Raw genomic sequence first — 16,516 nt, 5'->3', positions numbered from 1 at the left:
CTGCAAAATACTAACGCGAATTCTTTACCGACGAATGGAAAAACTGGTAGAAGCGGACCTCGGGGAAGATCAGTTTGGATTCCGTAGAAATGTTGGGACACGAGAGGCAATACTAACCTTACGACTTATCTTAGAAAAAAGATTAAGAAAAGGCAAACCTACGTTTCTAGCATTTGTAGACTTAGAGAAAGCTTTTGACAATGTTAACTGGAATACTCTCTTTCAAATTCTAAAGGTGGCAGGGGTAAAATACAGGGAGCGAAAGGCTATTTACAATTTGTACAGAAACCAGAGGGCAGTTATAAGAGTCGAGGGGCATGAAAGGGAAGCAGTGGTTGGGAAAGAAGTGAGACAGGGTTGTAGCCTCTCCGCGATGTTATTCAATCTGTATATTGAGCAAGCAGTAAAGGAAACAAAAGAAAAATTCGGAGTAGGTATTAAAATTCATGGAGAAGAAGTTAAAGCTTTGAGGTTCGCCGATGACATTGTAATTCTGTCAGAGACAGCAAAGGACTTGGAAGAGCAGTTGAACGGAATGAACAGTGTCTTGAAAGAAGGATAAAGGATGAACATCAACAAAAGCAAAACAAGGATAATGGAATGTAGTCAAATTAAATCGGGTGATGCTGAGGGAATTAGATTAGGAAATGGGACACTTAAAGTAGTAAAGGAGTTTTGCTATTTAGGGAGTAAAATAACTGATGATGGTCGAAGTAGAGAGGATATAAAATGTAGACTGGCAATGGCAAGGAAATCGTTTCTGAAGAAGAGAAATTTGTTAACATCGAGTATAGATTTAAGTGTCAGGAAGTTGTTTCTGAAAGTATTTGTATGGAGTGTAGCCATGTATGGAAGTGAAGCATGGACGATAAATAGTTTGGACAAGAAGAGAATAGAAGCTTTCGAAATGTGGTGCTACAGAAGAATGCTGAAGATAAGGTGGGTAGATCACGTAACTAATGAGGAGGTACTGAATAGGATGGTGAGAAGAGAAGTTTGTGGCACAACTTGACTAGAAGAAGGGATCGGTTGGTAGGACATGTTTTGAGGCATCAAGGGATCACAAATTTAGCATTGGAGGGCAGCGTGGAGGGTAAAAATTGTAGAGGGAGACCAAGAGACGAATACACTAAGCAGATTCAGAAGGATGTAGGTTGCAGTAGGTACTGGGAGATGAAGAAGCTTGCACAGGATAGAGTAGCATGGAGAGCTGCATCAAACCAGTCTCAGGACTGAGGACTACAACAACAACAATGTGCCTGAAATTAGCTAATCGTACAATTTAAATAAAAATTGTCTACACTACAGCCTACTACAGACCATGTCTTCTTTTATTAAATATCATATCCAGCTCACCCATAAACATAACTCCTGTTCCATCTGCTTCTCTGACACCAGTAAACCTGTTAATCAGCCACCGACCAGCTCTCCTCTACTCTTCTTATCACCCAATATCACGCTGGCCTTGAAAAGCTCAAATACATTCTTCACCAGGGCTTTGACAACCTCTCACATGCCCTGAGATGTGGGACATTCTATGCAGATACTACCTACATAACCTGAAGTGGTGTTTCACCAGTCGTACAACCTACAGATTCTCCTTTTCCTCTCCTATTCAAATCCTGCTCATGATCCTGCACACAATAGGTTGTTCATTTGGGGACGGTCCAGGTGCAAGACCTGTCCCATATTCCCAAACACCACTGCCTACCATAGCCCATTCAGCAGCATTTCCTACCCAATAAAACGCAGGGTCGTGTATGAAAGCAGCCGTGTTAAATATCAACTATGCTGCAATTACTGGATAGCATTCTATGTGAGCATGATAGGTAACATACTGCCTACTCGAACGAATGGCTACCGCCAAACTGTGGCAAACTGGAAAATTGATCACCGAACTGCTGAAAATGCTGTATACTGCAACTCAAATCAGTTAATGGCTTCTTGATTACTGGTGCCATTTGGATACTCCATTCCAGCGCAAGTATATCTGAACTACACAGGTAGGAACTGTCTCTCCTGCATATCCTGTGTTCTCGAAATCTCCTTGGCCTAAATCTCTGTTAACCTTTTTTTCCTGCCTCAGCTCACCTTTTCCCCTCTCTCTTCTGTGACTGTCCACACAGTTTTCCCTGCCCAGAACGCGTGCTGCCTCATCCCACCATTCTTCTCCCCCCCCCCCCCCCCTTCCTCCAAGTGGGCATTCTCTCTGCTTCCTTCCCTCTCCCCTTTCTCCCCACTCTAACCTCCTTCCTTCACCTTCCCTCTCAGTGTTTCTATTTCTCCATACATCTGATATATGCTCTACCGTCACAAAACTCTTTCCATCTCATTGTGTAGCCACTGACTTATTTATCATTCCCCATTAGCCCCCCCCCCCCCCCCCCCCCCCCCGTGTTGTTCCCTGCCCCTGCCCCTGCCCCACATGAATGAACTCAGGCAACTGCTCTCTGATGATCAGTGTCACCATCACAGTGAATAATGGCAGAACACTTGGAAAATGTAACAATGTAACAGGTTTAGGTAGCACTTGACCATCCCCTTCTGGAGTATTGCTGTGCAGTGTGGGATCTGCACGAGATAGGACTGACTGATGACATCAAAAAGGTTCCAAGAAGGGCAGCTCGTTTTGTATCACCATAAAATAGGAGTGCGAGTGCCATGGATATGATACACAAATTGGGGTTTCAGTCATTAAAACAAAGGCATCTTTCACTACGGCAAGATCTTCTCTCATGAAATTTTAATCACCAACTTTCTCCTCAGAGTGTGAAAATATTCTGCTGGCACCCACCTACATAAGGAAAAGTATCATCATAATAAAATAAGAGAAATCAGAGCTTGCTGTTTGAGGGTGAAATGGTGGAGAAGTAGCTTAAAAGTGTTTCCATGAACCTTCTGCCAGGCACTTAATTGTGAACTGCGGAGTGATCATGTAGATGCAGAGGCAGTGTGTGTTTGGGTGGCTGTGAGTGTACTTTCTGCCAGAAGAAGAGCCAGAATTCAAAGGCCAGTTAATATTGAGTTCTGTTACTTGGGTGTGTGCGCCATACATCAGTATGGTAAAGGTGAGTCATTGCCTTTCCAGGTGAAGGTGAAACTATAATCAGAAAATGGTCATTTTAATTTTGTTAATGTAACATAATGTGGGATTCACTGAACAAGCAGTGAAACTTTTTGAATCAATGCACAGAATTGCTTGCACTAGGAAGGAAGAAAGGAAAATCAGTGTTTAATGTACCGTCAACTTCGAGGCCATTAGAGACCAAGACAAGCTCCGATTAAAAGGATAGCTGGGAAAGGAAATCGGCTGTTTCCTTTTAAAGAAACCATCACAGTATTTGCCTTGAACAATTTAGAGAAACCAAAGAAAAGCTAAATCAGAATGGCCGGCCGGGTATTTTGAACCATCATCCTCTCAAATGTGAGTCCATTGTACTAGCTAAGGCACTACCTCACTTTTTCTTGCACTAGTCAAAGAATGATAAATTGTCTGCAAAAAAGTAATACTATTAATCATTTGATTTACATGTTAACCTCCTTTCTGTTCAGAACCAAAGTTTGGAAGCGTAGCAGAAGCTGAATAATGGAATGGGCCATAAGAGTTGGAAGCTGCATAGCTGTTCAAATAAGAGATGGAGCAATGGGATCACCCACTTTTGCATATGATACATAATAAGACCTAAGGAGCACGTTGCTGGAAAAAACTAGGATGCAACAATTCTGATGGACTGTACTGTGCAGCATCCCAATGGTTTTGCACAACAGATGAGGACATATGTTCTAACAGATGTTGCAATGGTTAGCAGAATCCATACCAGTTGGATATTTGAAGCTAACAGTTAAGTGGGAGCTGTCTTGAGATGCATGTGAAGGCACATGCTCAGATAGTTTTACAGACCCTTTCTTGTACAAAATAGGGGAAACATACGCCTTTGTTTGGTGGCACAAAAGGAAACTACTGTAATGAGAAGTTGTAGCACCTGTACATCAGGGGCATGCCATCTGATTACTTATAATCTTGGTACCTGACAGAGTGGGATTTGGTACGTTGATGTGTGGGAACTGGCTTATGAGATTTACTCTTGCTGGCTTCTGAGATTTACTCTTGCATGTGGTCTGCTTATTACCTCCTGTCCTACAGGAATAAGAATCTAGATTAGCTCTGAATGGTTCACAGAACTTGACAGTCATTTATTGGCAAACTTACGTTCTGATTCATAGTGAAGAAATCTTACATCAATGCACTTCTAGTTTCTTAGCCATTCTCCACAAGCTCCCAGCCACTGACTTCTTATGATAACGTTGAGCCGTGGTGAGCTGACACTAGCGTTATTTTGTTCATGTATTGTTGAGATTGATTGGGGTTGAGCTAAGTTATCTTTGCTTTTCACATGTCTTACCTTCTGGGTTGGCGGGCGAAGCGAGTTGGTTGTTAGTCTTCGACGGGTAACCCTCAAGATCTCGTGGCATTCGCTGGGAGACGAGTGTCAACGGCTGCCAAACGAGCGTGATGATCGTTACATGTTGTGGTGTGAAATTGGTTGGGCATTTTGGCGACAAGGGCAGCTTGGAGATACAAGTTCTGTGACTTTGCTGAGAATAAAATTTGAAATGAAGCTCCCTCGTATTTTGTATGTGATATGAAGTAAGAGGTCGTAGTTGTATTTTGTTGTCCAATGCACTCAGAGACATTTAAACTTTACTACTGTGGTGAGACTTTCATAGTCTAACCTTAAGATCGTGTGGAAAAGTTCAGTTGGCCTAGTTAGGTGGTGGCCATTATTTGAAAGTTTTCTCAGAAGTTTTATTAGTGCTTTGTGTATCTTGTAATCAAATGATTTTATATTGGCGTTTTCAAAGTCTGCACAGTTGTCCATGCATAAAATACTTAAGGTCAAAGTTGCGATTTTGTCAGTAGTGTAACGTGTTCCTTTACACACTTACCCATATATTGAGTCAAAGGTTCTGCCGAGTGTTTCTATGTTTCAGAGTTATTGGAAAGTCTTTGTGATTCAGGCAGAAACTTTCGATTGTGCCAGCGCCTTGGTGGGGAGTGAAATGTCGTCCGAGGTCTAGACTTGGCAGTGTTTAAGAAACTGGCCACTACCAGGAGTTGTTCACATATCGCCTTCCAAATTTTAGTATTTATCTTCGTTCCGCCAAGGCAGGTTAAGCAGGTAGACATAGAAATATATATTGCATGTAACCTGTTCGTATATGAACATGTTTCTTTAAATATTACGGATTGGCAACTGGCTAAACCTTAAGCTGCAAAGCATCTGCCGAGTTCCTTGTGCAGCACTTTCTAGTAATTTTTTTTATTAACGTGACTGAGTATGTGAACATTTACTTTTAAAGATCAGTGTTACTGCTGTAGTTTTTTTATTTAAGTGGTTCTATCATATTACGTAATTGGATCTTAGCTTGGTACTGATATCAAGTGTCATTAAGTCACCCATTACTGGTAATTCTTTTTATTATATTTTGAGCAAAATCCTATATGGGAGTTTGAATTTCTGAAGTTTCTGTTTACTTCATATGAGACTGTTTATTTGAGTACCGAGAATGTTGGTTTTCTAACTGTATTTGCAAAGCTTTATCTAGTGGGTCGTCCACAATTTGTAATCTTCAAATTCCGTAAAAGGCTTAAGGTCAATAAATTATCTTAATTATAAATTGTGACTGCCAACCTCGATTCCATCCCACTTCCTCTTTTATGCTATTTAAGATATGTTGCGTAAGTGTGGTATGGTTAAGGAAATCACATACCAAACGTTCTGATCAGCAAATTTTTACTCTCTGCAAATTGTCTGATGGACTCTGTATCATTGTTGTAGCCTTTGTACACTGCTTGCTGGATGCAAGAAGGTAGTTTATTTTTTCAGTCTTTACATTTGCTTTGAAGATATTTTAAAAGGAAATAGAAACAATCAGACAAGCGTACGAATAACTGAATTTTAATATTTCTTTCCTTTTTTCCTCCCTCTCTTTTTAGTTATTTTATAATGAGCTTAAATCTTAAAAGAGAACAGAAAATCTCTGATTTCAACAGTTGTGGTTGTAACTTATAAAGAAAGTGGCAAACTATAGTTAAAGAAAGCTAAACTGAGGACTGAGACAAACCTTTTGAATGCGATTTCTTTCCTTTTCCTCCTTCAGCAGCTCACCTCCACGATTCTTGAATAACCTATCCTTGTCATGAGATTTTTCCTCAAGTGAGAGAAATTTTTCCCAGAGATTTTTATGTTCCATGGCAAGGTCCAGGAGACACCTTAAATAATAAAAGACAGACAAATCTCACACAACATATCATAAAATCACACATTTATAAATTAACCTACTAATATCTTTAACAACTGGCTTTAAAAGCATGAAAGACGAAATGCAAGCACTACACAGTGCAAGAATTTCTTTGACAGCTGCCTCTGCGAATAAATGTGGAGGAAGCAGAATGAGCCAGACTTGATTTTATGGGCTGCTGCATTGGTCTACCAGCCAAATTAATAAAACTGTCGCATTTTCTTTTTGCTTTGTTCGTATTAGTAATTATTATTTCTAATACGACCAGCAATTAGGTCATTCCATGTCAGTTCAACCAGGGGCTCTAGCTCATAGTCTCAGATTTGACTGAAATTCAGTACAGTAATTCTACCATGTGTGGAACACTCGTGTACAAAGTATTAGTTTCCCTTGCCAATTAGTTCCAGAATTATAACCTGTGAAAGAAGGTGTGCTCCCTGCCGCCGTTGGATAGGCAGCTGCAGCAGCAAGTCGTATACCCCTAGCTTACTTATTTGTTACATAGTTTAATTCTCAATTTTTTTGCGTGTTTTTGGGTACTTGCATTGTTTAATTCATAAATTTCGGGCATATTATAGTATTTGAGAGTTGTAGCATAGCGCTTTAGTGTTTCTTCGTAGATTCTTACTTAAATTGCGTGTGAGTTTCGTATAGGAGGTGTAATTTCGAGTATTAGTTACTGTAATCGTAAATTCAGGCAGATTGTAGCGCAGTCGTTAGGCATTTGTACAGGTTAGTTAATACATTCTTTGCGTGTTTCTCTTGCGTTATCTAGGCACGGACTCGTGTTTCAGTAACTGTTGTTCAACATCGATCAGAATGGACAGGGACTGTGATTGCTGTGTTCGGATGAGGGCTGAGTTGGCATCCCTTCGCTCACAGCTGCAAGCGGCGCTGATTTCGGTCGCACAGCTTGAGGCTGTTGCCAATGGGCACCATTGTGGGGAGCCGGACTTGGGTATCACAGGGATGTCAACCTCGTCCCGTCTGTCCCCAGATAGGTCTGCCGCTGTGGTTGCCCCGGTTGCTGCCCGCAGTGGGGCTGAGCCGTCACCTGTGGTTGATTGGGAGCTCGTTCCAAGGCGTGGTAGGGAGCGAAAGACGTCCCCGGAGGCTGATCAGAAAGCCTACCCGGTGCGTCTGACAAACAGGTTTCAGGCACTGTGTCTCGCTGAGCCAGATGCAGCTGCCTGCCCTGTTTCAGGGGATGATTCTCAGCCTTCAAGGTCTGGGCAATCACAGAGGGTGGGCTTATTGGTAGTTGGGAGCTCCAATGTTAGGTGCGTAATGGGGACCCTTAGGGATATGGCGGCTAAGGAGGGGAAGAAATCCAGTGTGCACTCTGTGTGCATTCCGGGTGGAGTCATTCCTAATGTGGAAAGGGTCCTTCTGGATGCCATGGAGAGCACAGGGTGTAGCCAGCTGCAGGTGGTGGCACATGCCGGCACTAATGACGTGTGTCGCTTTGGATCTGAGGAAATTCTCTCTGGATTCCAGCGGCTATCTGATTTGGTGAAGGCTGCTGGTCTTGCTTACGAGATGAAGGTAGAGCTCACCATCTGCAGCATTGTTGACAGAACTGACTGCGGACCTTTGGTGCAGAGCCGGGTGGAGGGTCTGAATCAGAGGCTCAGACGGTTTTGCGACCGTGTTGGCTGCAGATTCCTTGACTTGCGCCATAGGGTGGTGGGGTATCGGGTTCCGCTGAATAGGTCAGGAGTTCACTACACTCAGCTGGCGGCTACATGGGTAGCGGAGGCTGAGTGGCATGGATTGGGCGGTTTTTTAGGTTAGAAGGCCTCGGGAAAGTACGGGGTGGGTTGCAATCTGAAAGGGTGCATGGCAAATACAGGACGTGCTTGGATCAAGGAACAGTCGGAATTGTAGTTGTAAATTGTTGTAGTTGTGCAGGGAAAGTCCCTGAGCTTCAAGCATAGAAGCTGAAATCGTTATAGGTACAGAAAGCTGGCTAAAGCCTGAAATAAGTTCTGCAGAAATTTTTACGAAGTCTCAGATGGTGTTCAGGAGGATGGATTAGGCAGAATTGGTGGTGGAGTGTTTGTGTCTGTCAGTAGTGGTTTATCTTGTAGTGAAGTCGAAGTAGATACTCCGTGCAAATTGGTATGGGTGGAGGTTATACTTAATAGCCGAACTAAGTTAATAATTGGCTCCTTCTACCGACCCCCAGACTCCGATGATATAGTTGCTGAACAGTTCAGAGAAAATCTGAGTCTCGTAACAAATAAATACCCCAATCATACGGTTATAGTTGGTGGGGACTTCAACCTTCCCTCGATATGTTGGCAAAAATACTTGTTCAAAACTGGTGGTAGGCAGAAAACATCTTCCGAGATTGTCCTAAATGCTTTCTCCGAAAATTATTTCGAGCAGTTAGTCCACGAACCCACGCGAATTGTAAATGGTTGCGAAAACACACTTGACCTCGTAGCCACAAACAATCCAGAGCTGATAGAGAGCATCATGACTGATACACGGATTAGTGATCACAAGGTCGTTGTAGCTAGGCTCAATACCGTTTCTTCCAAATCCACCAGAAACAAACGCAAAATAATTTTATTTAAAAAAGCGGATAAAGTGTCACTAGAAGCCTTCCTAAGAGACAATCTCCATTCCTTCCAAACTGGCTATGCAAATGTAGATGAGATGTGGCTCAAATTCAAAGATATAGTAGCAACAGCAATTGAAAGATTCATACCTCATAAATTGGTAAGAGGTGGAACTGATCCCCCGTTACACAAAACAGGTCCAAACGCTGTTGCAGAGGCAACGGAAAAAGCATGCGAAGTTCAGAAGAACGCGAAATCCCGAAGATTGGCTAAAACTTACAGACGCGCGAAATTTGGCACGGACTTCAATGCGAGATGCCTTTAATAGGTTCCACAACGAAACATTGTCTCTAAATTTGGTAGAAAATCCGAAGAAATTCTGGTCGTATGTAAAGTGCACAAGCGGCAAGATGCAGTCAATAACTTCGCTGCGCAGTGCCGATGGTACTGTTACCGATGACTGTGCCGCTAAAGCGGAGTTATTGAACGCAGTTTTCCGAAATTCCTTCACCAGGGAAGATGAATGGAATATTCCAGAATTTGAAACACGAACAGCTGCTAGCATGAGTTTCTTAGAAGTAGATACCTTAGGGGTTGCGAAACAAGTCAAATCGCTTGATACGGGCAAGTCTTCAGGTCCAGATTGTATACCGATTAGGTTCCTTTCAGATTACGCTGATACAATAGCTCCCTACTAAGCAATCATATACAACCGCTCGCTCACCTATCGATCTGTACCTACAGATTGGAAAATTGCGCAGGTCGCACCAGTGTTTAAGAAGGGTATTAGGAGTAATCCATCGAACTACAGACCTATATCATTGACATCGGTTTTCAGTAGGGTTTTGGAGCATATACTGTATTCAAACATTATGAATCACCTCGAAAGGAACGATCTATTGATACGTAATCAGCATGGTTTCAGAAAACATCGTTTTTGTGCAACGCAGCTAGCTCTTTATTCGCACGAAGTAATGGCTGCTATCGACAGGGGATCTCAAGTTGATTCCATATTTCTAGATTTCTGGGAAGCTTTTGACACCGTTCCTCACAAGCGACTTCTAATCAAGCTGCGGACCTATGGGGTATCATCTCAGTTGTGTGACTGGATTCGTGATTTCCTGTCAGGAAGGTCGCAGTTCGTAGTAATAGACGGCAAATCTTCGAGTAAGACTGAAGTGTTATCAGGTGTTCCCCAGGGAAGCATCCTGGGACCTTTGCTGTTCCTGATCTATATAAATGACCGGGCTGACAATCTGAGCAGTCCTCTTACGTTGTTCGCAGATGATGCTGTAATTTATCGTCTAGTAAAGTCATCCGAAGACCAGTATCAGTTGCAAAGCGATTTAGAAAAGATTGCTGTATGGTGTGGCAGGTGGCAGTTGACGCTAAATAACGAAAAGTGTGAGGTGATCCACATGAGTTCCAAAAGAAATCCGTTGGAATTCGATTACTCGATAAATAGTACAATTCTCAAGGCTGTCAATTCAACTAAGCACCTGGGTGTTAAAATCACGAACAACTTCAGTTGGAAAGACCACATAGATAATATTGAGGGGAAGACGAGCCAAAGGTTGCGTTTCATTGGCAGGACACTTAGAAGATGCGACAAGTCCACTAAAGAGACAGCTTACACTACACTCATTCGTCCTCTGTTAGAATATTGCTGCGCGGTGTGGGATCCTTACCAGGTGGGACTGACGGAGGATATCGAAAGAGTGCAAAAAAGGGGAGCTCGTTTTGTATTATCACGTAATAGGGGACAGAGTGTGGCAGATATGATACGCGAGTTGGGATGGAAGTCATTAAAGCAAAGACGTTTTTCGTCGCGGCGAGATCTATTTACGAAATTTCAGTCACCAACTTTCTCTTCCAAATGCGAAAATATTTTGTTGAGCCCAACCTACATAGGTAGGAATGATCATCAAAATAAAATAAGAGAAATCAGAGCTCGAACAGAAAGGTTTAGGTGTTCGTTTTTCCTGCCCGCTGTTCGGGAGTGGAATGGTAGAGAGATTATATGATTGTGGTTCTATGAACCCTCTGCCAAGCACTTGAATGTGAATTGCAGAGTAGTCATGTAGATGTAGATGTAGATGTGGGGTGACCTGGAAATTGCAACCCACATCTGGCAATTTATCTTCAGACCCAACTTCAGGTCTTAATAACTTTGGAACTATTCCACACAGTCCAGTGAAATTTTTACAACCCAGTAACACACATTTAGAGAACACACTCCATGAATCAAAACACCAACAACATATTTCTCAGAGAAAATAAATTCCAAAATGTGATTAAAAAAATGAAATACATTAAAAGGTACAGATTGTAGGTGCCCTCTATGCCAAATATAATTCACTCAAAAAGGGTATAATTTTTTTTTTGTGGTAAGCTTAATGTAGCCTAAACAGACACAGAACTCATCATTCCCATATCAGTCTCAAAAACTGAGTTACATGCACATGAAAATACAAAAATTTGAAAAATTACCTGAAAAACATGGGTTTTTGAAGTGTGGTAGCACAAAAGGGACATGTGGTATCCAAGCCACTTCCACACACACTGCATAAGTAGGCCATAATGGTATATATCTCAAAATTTCAGCATGTTATTGCAAGACATTTGTGTACAATGGAAGTTGACAGATGTATTTGGTGACGTGGCCATTGTTCCACAACACAATTTTGTAAAAACATATTGTAAACTATTCTGTCTCTTCTTATCCTCTCCCACAACTGTTTAATCAATAAGCAACAACATACAAACTTATTAACACAACCTATCATTAATGTTTACTGCTAAAAACCAGTCAACTGTGCTTCGAACAGAAGTACTCCCACACTTTTGCTACTGTACTCTGTACATTGAGTGGCAAATTGTACTGTCTTCCTGACACTGTGGTAGGAACTGGAACTGTCATAAGAATATGTTCAAAAGGAATCCAGCACCTGTCTGCCAAACGTGGTCAATGAAATGACCTTGCTGGTCCTGCTGGTGCCGTGAAGTTCACAAATACATCGCCTTCTGCTTCACAGCACTTGGCAGCACATCCTAAGTACCATTTGTCATCATAAACAGCAATAACATAGCAACCTGGTTGTATGTTGCTGCTTTTGCTTCTGAATCCAGAGTCAGACACACCGTGAAGATGGTTGGTTCAAATGGCTCTGAGCACTATGGGACTCAACTGCTGAGGTCATTAGTCCCCTAGAACTTAGAACTAGTTAAACCTAACTAACCTAAGGACATCACAAACATCCATGCCCGAGGCAGGATTCGAACCTGCGACCGTAGCGGGCTTGCGGTTCCAGACTGCAGCGCCTTTAACCGCACGGCCACTTTGGCCGGCTCACCGTGAAGAGACATGTTGTACATGAACCTATAGTTATAACCGGACAGTCTGCTCATCTGCACATTGTCAGAGTCCGCTGGAGAGAAGTGATGATGGCTCCTTGTGCCTGCAACAGTTTTAACCTGTTCTAGTCTGCTTTTTGCCAACTCTTTGACTGATTTCACCTCATCTTTTCAAACATAGAGTGATTGTATGCCAGAGATATTTTTCTGTACCCAGGTAAATAATTGAAGAGGTGTTAGAAAGTGACCTTCTGTAGGGTGCTGCAGACTAGCTCGTGATGCCGTGCGTTTAATGATAGCACCAATACCATCACATACATTTTTACCATTACTTGTTGCGAAAAAATTCCATTCTGCATGAATCTGAAAATCATGATAATGCATGCATAAATTTTTGAGATTTTTACAGTTTTTGTGCTAACTAGCTGCCCCATCACTGAAGAATTTTGCAAACTGTATGTGAGGCAGCTTGTTTTTCACATATGCCATGACAGTGCGAATGTGTGCATGAACTGCAATGGCATCATGAATTAAACAGTCACTAAAAACGCACAGGTTCATGACAGACACATCACCTGATTCACCTCTATAGTAAATCGCAAATGGCTGGAGAGTTGCTTGACTGTTGTCCCAATGATATCCTTGGATGGCATCTTGAACTATAAATGCATATTTTCAGAAAAGTCTAGTATTACTATAATTTCATCTTGTTTCAAATTATCCTTACAAAACTGGAGATAAGCCGATTGTGCTGTTGCTGTTAAGCTGTGTGTGGTCAGTTTGTCTGTTTTTTGACATTTCAACAAAATCTTCCACTGTACTTTGCTTTGTTTCAAGGCTTGTGCGAACAAGTGTGTCCATTGTTGATAAGAAACAAGTTCATCGTCATCCATAAGGAGTTCACCATACAGTTTGTTATTCATGTGTTCTGCAAGATTTGCCTTACCAGGACACTTTTCACACCTGTGTATCTTGCACTGGTAGGAACTGATGGCACTCACTAGCAGCTTCATTGCACCTTTGTAATCCAGACCATAATCCTTTATAGCAGCAAACATCAGCTTAGGATTTTGATGGGTCTCACATACAGAAACATTGTGAGTGCCCCTTGCACTTACAGGCACAACCCATTTTGGCCAAAGATTGAAAAAAAGATGATAAACCTACTTTGGTATTGGGATACCTTTCCTTGAATTCTACATATAGTTCTGGTATGTTGCATAGCAACAGTCTTTTTCGCACCTGTACACGGACATTTCCCATTTTCACCGTTACATGTATTTTTTTCCAGGCATTATTCGGCTGTAGTTGTTATTTTCATAAAACTCCGACACTAGCACCTTTATTTCTGAACTGAATTGCTTACCCTGAGCCTGCTGAAGTTGTGGAAGCACTCCTTGGGTTGCTTTCATTTTCCTTGCTTTCTTTACCATATATGTAGAAACATTGAATTCCTTTGCAGTGTAGTCAGTAGACCAGCTGGAAGGTGCAATAGTAAGAATAGCTGCTTTTTTCTGACGTGTGGATATGGCACATTTTTCTTTGAAATCATGCACAATTTTGTCCAAATCAGATCATTTCTGGCATGATTTCTGTTCCTTTGGAGCAGATAGTTCTTCCTCTTCCACCATTAGTGTGTCAGCTATTTAGTGTTTTAATTCCATTTGAGCTTCTTGTCGTTTTTTTCTACCATAGATGGGCCTGTCTCATTTCCCAACTTTGTGTGTCTTCATGGGAGACAAACCAAGAGCAGTCACTGAAGTATTTAATTGCTCATCCACTGTGATTGTAGGTGGCTGATGCTATTCGTCACTGTCATGTAAATTATCAGAATATTCTTCATTTTTTAGCAGTGTAACACACCTGGAACATTACTTTTGTCCTGGTTTCATGTTAAGTCCCATGCACTGATTCACTTTCAATACTGATTCTGTATCAATTTCTCTGAGACTACGCACATCACTGTCTTCTTATGAATCCAAAATGGATCAAAACAACTTCTTTGTAGGAAAGAATACTTATCCAGAAACACTTTCATATGATGATAAAAAACACTAAAGTTTCCTGGAACTGTACTTCTTGTGCCCACAGGGTGTATCCCGGATCTCCATAGCAACAAATCTTGGTCCGATTCATCCAGATCATACAGTACAAAGTGAATGCCACATTTTGTTCCATATGTTGTTTTATGACATCCAGATGCTTATGCTCTACCAATACTGCAACCTGTTTGAACAAAAGCACCACTAGTACACTCTTCTGCCTCCATACTGACTTTCCACAACAGTACTGACCAGCCTGAACTAGAATCTTAAAGACGCGAGTAACCTGTAATTGTTGCTTGTTTCCTTTGTTGTTCCTGCCTAACAATGACTCATTCTGTCTCTGAAAATTACCACTGTTTAGCTTTCTGTTGCCAAATGGTTCCCAACAATTGCCGCAGCTTTATCTGAAACAAGCTGTCTGCATCATCACTATTACTTGATAAATCGTGTTAAAAGAAACGTAACCAAATACATCTCTGTCAACTTTTATTGCACACAAATGCCTTGCAATAACAAGCTGAAATTTTGCCACATATTATATTATGGTCTATTTATGCATTGTTTGAAATTTGGCTTGGATATCACTTGTCCCTTTTGTGCTACCACACTTCAAAAACCTATGTTTTTCAGGTAATTTTTCAATTTTTTGTATTTTCATGTGCATGTAATTCTATTTGTGTGACTGATATGGGCAAGATGAGTTCTGTGTGCGTTTAGGCCACATTCAGCTTTTTTTTTTAAAAAACACCCTTTTTGAGTGAATTATATTTAGCATAGAGGGCACCTACAATCTGTACCTTTTAACGTATTACATTTTTTAAATCACATTTTGGAATTTTTTATTTTCCCTCAGAAATATGTTGTTGGCATTTTGATTCATAGAGTGTGTTCTCTAAGTGGATGTTACTGGGTTGTAAAAATTTCACTGGACTGTGCAGAATAGTTCCAAAGTTATTAAGACCTGAAGTTGGGTCTGAAGATAGATTGCCAGATACGGGTTGCAATTTCCGTGTCATGCCACTTTCTTTCACAAGCCGTAATTCTGGAACTAATTGGCAGGGGAACTTAAAATTTTGTACATGAGTGTTCCACACTTGGTAGCATTGGTGTGCTAAATTACAGCCAAATCTGAGACTATCAGCTGGAACATTTTCTCAAGTTGGTTGAATTGACATGGAATGACCCAATTATATTACTGCCACACATATTTGACTATTTTTCACGATTGACATCAGTATCAGTGGGAGTGGAGAAGAAATTTAATAAAAAAACAGGACAAACATTTCACTATAGTGTAACAGAGCTGCAAATTGACTCAAGAGTACAGTTTCTGGTAAATAAGAACATTAAATATATATTACAAATACCAAAAGAATAACAAGGATAAAAACGAGACTTTTTCTAAAAGAAATGACTGATATTCCACAGAAATTATAAGTTTATGGACCATCATTATCATATTCTGATGATAATGTAGACATCATCTAGGTAGAGTTACAGAAACTGATAAATGAAAGTGGAGCACCCTACAACATGATAATGGGAGACTTTCATGTGACAGCAGAAGAAAATGAATCGTCCTTCAGTGGGACACTTTTGGTAAGATACCAGGAATTATGTGGGTCAATTCATGACAAAATGTTTCAAGAACAACATGTTTATCATTAAAACATTCAGGTCTTGGGATGCACTGAATGAAAGTAGATATGAAAATGATGGTAATTTGTTTTTGGTTGACTCAATGGCATGATTATTAGTGTCCTCACTGGATATGAAATTATGCATTTTTCAGAAGTATAATATTGAAGGAAGTTCATTCCGGTAGCGCGGGATTAGCTGAGCGGTCTCAGGCGCTGCAGTCATGGACGGTGCGGGCTGGTTCCGGCGGAGGTTCGAGTCCTCCCTCGGGCATGGGTGTGTGTGTTCATCCCGAGGATAATTTAGGTTAAATAGTGTGTAAGCTTAGGGACTGATGACCTTAGCAGTTAAGTCCCATAAGATTTCTCTCTATTTGAGTAACTGACGATTTGTATTTATACATACCATGAGAAATTTTTATCATTTATATGTGTATCTCTTCACTTTTGCTGTTCTAAGATCGATGAAGTGTGGATCAATAATTAAGTGCCAGAAGAGAGAGCTAAAGGTCTGGGGGAGTTCCATCTGTTGTATTACATGGTATTTTTACTAGTCACTTATCAATTCTTTGCCTCTGGCAACACTTGCTAATGCGGAAAACGAAAAGTT

General features: G+C 41.1%; 1 protein-coding gene across 2 annotated transcripts in view; it reads right to left on the bottom strand.

Moving 5' to 3' along the window:
- LOC124777267 (protein regulator of cytokinesis 1-like) overlaps positions 1 to 16,516 on the bottom strand; it is a 251,101-nt gene that overhangs the window by 70,889 nt on the left and 163,696 nt on the right. For both annotated transcript variants that reach the window (XM_047252597.1, XM_047252598.1), the window contains exon 9: positions 6,127 to 6,274. In XM_047252597.1, the coding sequence (XP_047108553.1) occupies positions 6,127 to 6,274 (148 nt within the window). The remainder of the gene's footprint in view (positions 1 to 6,126; positions 6,275 to 16,516) is intronic.

Source organism: Schistocerca piceifrons, chromosome 2, assembly GCF_021461385.2.
Source record: "Schistocerca piceifrons isolate TAMUIC-IGC-003096 chromosome 2, iqSchPice1.1, whole genome shotgun sequence".
Taxonomy (NCBI): Eukaryota; Metazoa; Arthropoda; class Insecta; order Orthoptera; family Acrididae; genus Schistocerca; species Schistocerca piceifrons.
The sequence above is the reverse complement of the archived record's forward strand: the minus strand, read 5'-3'. Positions and strand labels throughout refer to the sequence as shown.